This window comes from Gallinula chloropus, assembly GCF_964237585.1.
Source record: "Gallinula chloropus genome assembly, chromosome: 2".
NCBI lineage: Eukaryota > Metazoa > Chordata > Aves > Gruiformes > Rallidae > Gallinula > Gallinula chloropus.
In genome coordinates, this window is record NC_140086.1 from 863752 (window position 1) to 869612 (window position 5861).

At 67.9% G+C, this 5861-nt stretch overlaps 1 protein-coding gene across 1 annotated transcript in view; it reads right to left on the minus strand.

Moving 5' to 3' along the window:
* The window catches only part of TONSL (tonsoku like, DNA repair protein), a gene marked incomplete at its 5' end in the record, with an annotated part of 37571 nt that extends 33336 nt beyond the window's left edge, over positions 1–4235 (minus strand). Inside the window, 1 exon segment of the mRNA XM_084280240.1 lies at positions 4211–4235. Coding sequence (XP_084136366.1) covers positions 4211–4235 — 25 coding nt within the window.
* Positions 4236–5861: the final 1626 nt, after the last annotated feature.

The following is a 5861-nucleotide window of genomic DNA, read 5'->3' on the forward strand; positions in this document are numbered from 1 at the left end:
AGGGACTGGGGGGGATTGGGGGGGCTTGGTAGAGCAGGGGCTCTTGAGGGACTGGGATTGGGGGGGTCTTGAGGGACTGGGGGAGTGGGGGGGCTTTGAGGGACTGGGGGGGATTGGGGGGGTCTTGAGGGATGGGGGGACTGGGGGGGCTTGAGGGACTGGGGGGGATTGGGGGGGGCTTGGTAGAGCAGGGGGGTCTTGAGGGACTGGTGGGGATTGGGGGGGGCTTGAGGACTGGGATTGGGGGGGTCTTGAGGGACTGGTGGGGATTGGGGGGGTCTTGAGGGACTGGGGGAGATTGGGGGGGTCTTGAGGGACTGGGGGAGATTGGGGGGGGCTTGAGGGATGGGGGGGATTGGAGGGGCTTGAGAGACCTGGGGGGGGGCTTGAGGGACTGGGGGGGATTGGGGGGGGCTTGAGGGATGGGGGGGATTGGGGGGGCTTGAGAGACCTGGGGGGGGTCTTGAGGGACTGGGGGGATTGGGGGGTCTTGAGGGACTGGGGGGGATTGGGGGGAACTTGAGGGATTGGGGGGGCTTTGCAGAGCTGGGGGGTCTTGAGGGACTGGGGGAGATTGGGGGGGGGCTTGAGGGATGGGGGGGATTGGGGGGGCTTTGCAGAGCTGGGGGGGCTTGAGGGACTGGGGTGGATTGGGGGGGCTTGAGAGACCTGGGGGAGGGGGCTTGAAAGACTGGGGGGGTGGGATTGGGGGGGCTTGAGGGGGTGCTTGAGGGAAGAGGGGGGACTGGGGGGGGCTTGAGGGACTGGGGGGGATTGGGGGGGCTTGGTAGAGCTGGGGGTCTTGAGGGACTGGGATTGGGGGGGTCTTGAGGGACTGGGGGAGTGGGGGGGCTTTGAGGGACTGGGGGGGATTGGGGGGGTCTTGAGGGATGGGGGGACTGGGGGGGCTTGAGGGACTGGGGGGGATTGGGGGGGTTTGGTAGAGCTGGGGGGTCCTGAGGGACTGGTGGGGATTGAGGGGGGCTTGAGGGACTGGGATTGGGGGGGTCTTGAGGGACTGGGGGAGATTGGGGAGGGGCTTGAGGGATGGGGGGGATTGGGGGGGATTGAGAGACCTGGGGGGGGGCTTGAGGGACTGGGGGGGACTGGGGGGGGCTTGAGGGACTGGGAGGGATTGGGGGGGCTTGAGAGACCTGGGGGGGGGGGGGGGGCTTGAAAGACTGGGGGGGGTGGGATTGGGGGGGCTTGAGGGGGTGCTTGAGGGAAGAGGGGGGACTGGGGGGGGCTTGAGGGACTGGGGGGGATTGGGGGGGCTTGATGGATTGGGGGGGCTTGAGGGACTGGGGGAATGGGACTGGGGGGGCTTGAGGGACTGGGGGGGATTGGGGGGGCTTGGCAGAGCAGGGGGGTCTTGAGGGACTGGGATTGGGGGGGTCTTGAGGGACTGGGGGAGTGGGGGGGCTTTGAGGGACTGGGGGGGATTGGGGGGGTCGTGAGGGATGGGGGGACTGGGGGGGCTTGAGGGACTGGGGGGGATTGGGGGGGCTTGAGGGACTGGGGGGGAGTGGGGGGGCTTGGTAGAGCAGGGGGGTCTTGAGGGACTGGTGGGGGTTGGGGGGGGCTTGAGGGACTGGGATTGGGGGGGTCTTGAGGGACTGGTGGGGATTGGGGGGAGCTTGGGGGACTGGGGGGGGATTGGGGGGGATTGAGAGACCTGGGGGGGGGCTTGAGGGACTGGGGGGGATTGGGGGAGGCTTGAGGGACTGGGGGGGATTGGGGGGGCTTGGTAGAGCAGGGGGTCTTAAGGGACTGGGGGGGATTGGGGGGCAGCTTAAAGTACTGGGGGAATGGGACTGGGGGGTCTTGAGGGACTGGGATTGGGGGGGTCTTGAGGGACTGGGGGGGATTGGGGGGGCTTGGCAGAGCTGGGGTGGGCTTGAGGGACTGGGGGGGGTGGGATTGGGGGGGCTTGAGGGGGTGCTTGAGGGAAGAGGGGGGATTGGGGGGGCTTGGGGGGGTTTGAGAGACCTGGGGGGGTGCTTGAGAGACTGGGGGGGATTGGGGGGTCTTGTCAGAGCTGGGGGGTCTTGAGGGACTGGGATTGGAGGGGCTTGAGGGACTGGGGGGGACTGGGGGGGCTTGAGGGACTGGGGGGGGTTGGGGGGGCTTGGTAGAGCAGGGGGGGCTTGAGGGACTGGGGGGGATTGGGGGGGCTTTGCAGAGCTGGGGGGGCTTGAGGGACTGGGGAGGATTGGGGGGGCTTGAGAGACCTGGGGGGGGCTTGAAAGACTGGGGGGGGGGTGGGATTGGGGGGTCTTGAAGGACTGGGGGGGATTGGGGGGGCTTGAGAGACCTGGGGGGGGGGCCTTGAAAGACTGGGGGGGGGGGGGGATTGGGGGGGCTTGAGGGAAGAGGGGGGATTGGGGGGGCTTGAGAGACCTGGGGGGGATTGGGGGGGGGTTGGCAGAGCTGGGGGGTCTTGAGGGACTGGGATTGGGGGGATCCTGAGGGACTGGGGGGGACTGGGGGGGGCTTGAGGGACTGGGGGGGTTGGGGGGGCTTGGCAGAGCTGGGGGGGCTTGAGGGACGGGGGGGATCTCAGCGGGGGTCAGGGGGTCCCAGGAGGCTCAGGAGGGTCTCAGGGAGGCACAGGGGGTCTCGGGGTGCTCTGGGGGGGTCCTGGTGGGGCTCAGGGGGTCCCTAGGGGGCCTGTGGGGGGGTCTCAGGGTTCTCAGGGAGTCCCGGGGGTCTCAAGGGGTCCCTCAGGGGGCTCAGGGGGGTCCCAAGGTCCCTCAGGAGTCTCAGGGTCCCTCAGGGTCCCTCAGGGGGTCCCGGGGTCCCTCAGGGGGGTCCCAGGGTCCCTCAGGAGTCTCAGGGGGTCTCAGGGGGGTCCCAGGGTCTCAGGGGGGTCTCAGGGGGGGTCCTAGGAGGTCTCAGGGGGTCCCTCAGGGGATCCAGGGGGGCTGAGGGGGCTCAAGGGGTCCCAGAGGGTCCGGGGAGGGGGCTCAGGGTGTCTTGGGGGGTCCCAAGGGGGCTCACAGGGGTTTGGGGACTCAGGGGGTCCTTCAGGGGTCCCGGGAGTGTCTCAGGGGGTCTCAGGGGTCCCTCAGAGGGTCTCAGGGGTGTTTCAGGGAGTCTCAGGGTCCCTCAGGGGTCTCGGGGGGGGGGGTCAGGTGGGGCTCAGGGTCCCTCAGAGGGTTTCAGGGGGTCCCTCATGGGGTCCTGGGGTCGCTCAGGGGTCTCAGGGTCCCTCAGGGGGTCTTGGGGTCCCTCAGGGTCCCTCAGGGGGCTCAGGGCGTCCCGGGATGTCTCAGGGGTCTCAGGGGTCCCTCAGGGGTCTCAGAGGGGGCTCAGTGGGTCTCAGGGTCCCTCAGGGGTCCCTCAGGGGGTCCCGGGGTCGCTCAGGGGGTCTCAGGGTCCTTCAGGGGGTCCCGGGGTCGCTGAGGGGTCCCTCAGGGGTCTCAGGGTCCCTCAGGGGGTCTCAGGGTCCCCCAGGGTCCCTCAGGGGGGGCTCAGGGGGGTCCCGGGGTCGCTCAGGGTCGCTCAGGGGGTCCCAGGGTCCCTCAGGGGTCCCTCAGGGGTCTCAGGGTCCCTCAGGGTGTCCCGGGGTTGCTGAGGGGGTCTCAGGGGTCGCTCAGGGGGTCCCGGGGTCCCTCAGAGGGCTCGGGGGGGCCTCAGGGGGTCCCAGGGTCGCTCAGGGGGTCCCTCAGGGGTCCCTCAGGGGGTCCCGGGGCCCCTCAGGGAGTCCCAGGGGTCCCTCAGGGGGGTCTCAGGGTCTCTCAGGGGGTCTCAGGGGTCCCTCAGGGGGGTCTCAGGGGGGTCCCAGGGTCGCTCAGGGGGTCCCTCAGGGGTCCCTCAGGGGGGCCCAGGGGTCCCTCAGGGGTCGATCAGGGAGTCCCAGGGGTCCCTCAGGGGGTCCCGGGGCCCCTCAGGGGGTCTCAGAGTCCCTCAGGGTCCCTCAGGGTGGTCTCAGGGTCCCTCAGGGGGTCTCAGGGTCCCTCAGGGGGTCCTGGGGTCGCTCAGGGGGTCTCAGGGGGGTCTCAGGGGAGTCCCGGGGTCGCTCGGGGGGGTCTCAGGGGTCCCTCAGGGGGTCTCAGAGGGCTCGGGGGGGGTCTCAGGGTCCCTCAGGGTCCCTCAGGGGGTCCCGGGGGGTCTCAGGGGTCTCAGGGGGGTCCCAGGGGGGTCCCGGGGGGTCTCAGGGGGGTCCCGGGGGGTCTGTGAGGGCCGCGCCCGCCCCTCCCCCACTCACGCCGAATCTCCTTCTCCGCGCTCATCGCCGCGCGCGCTTCCCGCCGCCCGCCCCCCGCCGCCGCCCATTGGCCCGCGCCCCGCCCCGCCCAGCCAATCGGCGCCGGGGAAGGAGGGAGGAGGCGGGTTTCATTGGGCGGAGCTGGGGAAGGGCCGAGGGGATTGGTGGAGGGAGCGGGAAGGGGCGGGGAAGGGGGAAGGCGAAGGGGATGATGGGAAGGGGAAGGGCCTGGGGGCTCCCAGTGCTCCCAGTATAACCCAGTATAACCCAGCACAGGGCTCCCAGGGCTCCCAGAGCCCCTCCAGGGCTCCCAGTGCCGCCAGTATAACCCAGCACAGCGCTCCCAGGGCTCCCAGAGCCCCTCCAGGGCTCCCAGTGCCGCCAGTATAACCCAGTATAACCCAGTAGAAGCCAGTATAACCCAGCACAGCGCTCCCAGGGCTCCCAGAGCCCCTCCAGTGCTCCCAGTGCCCCCAGTATAACCCAGCACAGCGCTCCCAGTGCTCCCAGTGCCTCCCAGTGCCCCCAGTATAACCCAGTATAACCCAGCACAGGGCTCCCAGTGCTCCCAGTATAACCCAGTGCCCCCAGTGCTTCCAGTGTTCCCAGTATAACCCAGCACAGCGCTCCCAGTGCTCCCAGTATAACCCAGTATAACCCAGCACAGCGCTCCCAGGGCTCCCAGTGACCCCAGTATAACCCAGTATAACCCAGTATAACCCAGTATAACCCAGCACAGCGCTCCCAGTGCTCCCAGTATAACCCAGTATAACCCAGCACAGCGCTCCCAGGGCTCCCAGTGACCCCAGTATAACCCAGTATAACCCAGTATAACCCAGTATAACCCAGCACAGCGCTCCCAGGGCTCCCAGTATAACCCAGTATAAGCCAGCACAGCGCTCCCAGTGCCTCCCAGTGTCCCCAGTGCTCCCAGTATAACCCAGCACAGCGCTCCCAGTTCCCCCAGTATAACCCAGTATAAGCCAGTATAACCCAGCACAGCGCTCCCAGTGCTCCCAGTGCCTCCCAGTGCTCCCAGTATAACCCAGCACAGCGCTCCCAGTTCTCCCCAGTGCTCCCAGTGCCCCCCAGTGCTCCCAGTGATCCCAGTATAACCCATCACAGGGCTCCCAGTGCCTCCCAGTGCTCCCAGTATAACCCAGCACAGCGCTCCCAGTTCCCCCAGTATAACCCAGTATAACCCAGTATAACCCAGCACAGCGCTCCCAGGGCTCCCAGTGCCTCCCAGTGCCTCCCAGTGCCCCCAGTATAACCCAGCACAGCGTTCCCAGTTCCCCCAGTATAACCCAGTATAAGCCAGTATAACCCAGCACAGGGCTCCCAGTGCCTCCCAGTGCCTCCCAGTGCCGCTCAGTGCCTCCCAGTGCTCCCAGTATAACCCAACACAGCATTCCCAGTTCCCCCAGTATAAGCCAGTATAACCCAGCACAGGGCTCCCAGTGCTCCCAGTATAACCCAGCACAGCGCTCCCAGTGCTCCCAGTGCCTCCCAGTGTTCCCAGTATAACCCAGTACAGGGCTCCTAGTGCCCCCCAGTGCTCCCAGTATAACCCAGTATAACCCAGCACAGGGCTCCCACTGCTCCCAGTGCCCCTCCAATGCTCCCAGTGCTCCCAGTGCTTCCAGTATAA